This window comes from Notothenia coriiceps, unplaced genomic scaffold (assembly GCF_000735185.1).
Source record: "Notothenia coriiceps isolate Sejong01 unplaced genomic scaffold, NC01 NC01_scaffold00035820, whole genome shotgun sequence".
Classification (NCBI taxonomy): domain Eukaryota; kingdom Metazoa; phylum Chordata; class Actinopteri; order Perciformes; family Nototheniidae; genus Notothenia; species Notothenia coriiceps.
This window is the reverse complement of record NW_011368521.1, coordinates 4,660-5,861: the sequence shown is the minus strand read 5'-3', so window position 1 is coordinate 5,861 and position 1,202 is coordinate 4,660. Positions and strand designations below refer to the sequence as shown.

The 1,202-nt window shown below is 35.6% G+C and overlaps 1 protein-coding gene across 1 annotated transcript; it reads left to right on the top strand.

Moving 5' to 3' along the window:
* Positions 1-312: 312 nt before the first annotated feature.
* LOC104963217 (acidic leucine-rich nuclear phosphoprotein 32 family member B-like) lies at positions 313-993 on the top strand (the record flags this gene model as incomplete). Its single annotated transcript, XM_010791787.1, has 2 exons — positions 313-519; positions 931-993. Coding segments are annotated over 2 exons (270 nt in total), but the record flags the coding sequence as incomplete, so codon positions are not given.
* Positions 994-1,202: the final 209 nt, after the last annotated feature.

The window sequence follows — 1,202 nt, the reverse complement described above, 5'->3', positions numbered from 1 at the left end:
TTTATTGTCTCTACTAAACACAAAGATATGAAAAAGATTTAAAAAATCCATACATTGGTCTCAAGTAATTTGTAATATGCTAGGTACCTAGTTTTGGGTCACAAAGGTCCATCAGATTTTGTTTTGTTGTGCTTTAGCCTTAATTTATTTGTTCCTATTATATTTCTCAATCAAGCCAAACCTGAATCTGATCAACGAAACAACCACAAACTATTCCTTACACTTCTTAGGTAGAAATACTTTGACTCCTGTCAGTTAATATATCTATAACTCTAATTGTCAGCTCACAAAATAAAATCTGTTTCTCCTCAGTCCTCTCTCAGCCTGCTGCTCTCGAGGAAGATGATGATGATGAGGGGGAAGATGAAGAGCCCACACCTGAACTGAAGAAATCTGTAGACGAGCCTGAAGATAAAAAAGAAGAAGAGTACGATGAAGACGACGATGAGGAGGAGAAGGCGTCGGTGGATGTGATCAAACCCGTCCCTGAAGCTGAGCAGGAAGAGGCTGAAGCAGCAGGTCAGAGGATGACAGATAAAGAATAACTTATTCCACTCTGAAATGCTTTTAATTTCTACCATTATTTCCCCCGTTGTCATATATACTTGTTTATTATTTGTAACTCATTTTAAACTAATGTTTTGACTGAGGAAATAACGTGTTTTGGACCATTTAATAATAAGGGTTAAGAGTATTTGGTGTGTTAGGTGCTTTTTCTAGCTAGTTCATTTATAATACATGAACTCTCTCTAGATATGTCAGTTATATATACTTTACTTCCTCTCAAGTCATTCAGATAGCTTATTAGGGTGTTTAATTTCACATATCTCCATTACATCTCATACTTGTATCTATAACCGATAATGAATACAATTAATTTGATACTCAGAGCTTCTATATCACATGTACCTGCTTTCTTTGTGTTTTCAGAGTGTCCCTGTATGCACTCTGGAAAGGCCAAAGAGCCCGACGCCAAGACAGTGGAGAAAAAAGGTTTGAGATAATTTAGCATGTTAAATGATTGTCTTACATTAAGAACCTGCATTTACAAACACAAAGTAGAGAAACTGTAGACTCTAAAGATTTTTTATTTGGGTTCTTGCACTAAAATGCTGTTTCCTATCTATACAAAATGCTAAATTCATACTGAATATACGTTTTTGACTTACTGCAGTTCAATCAGGAGAGACGGTTTTGATGTA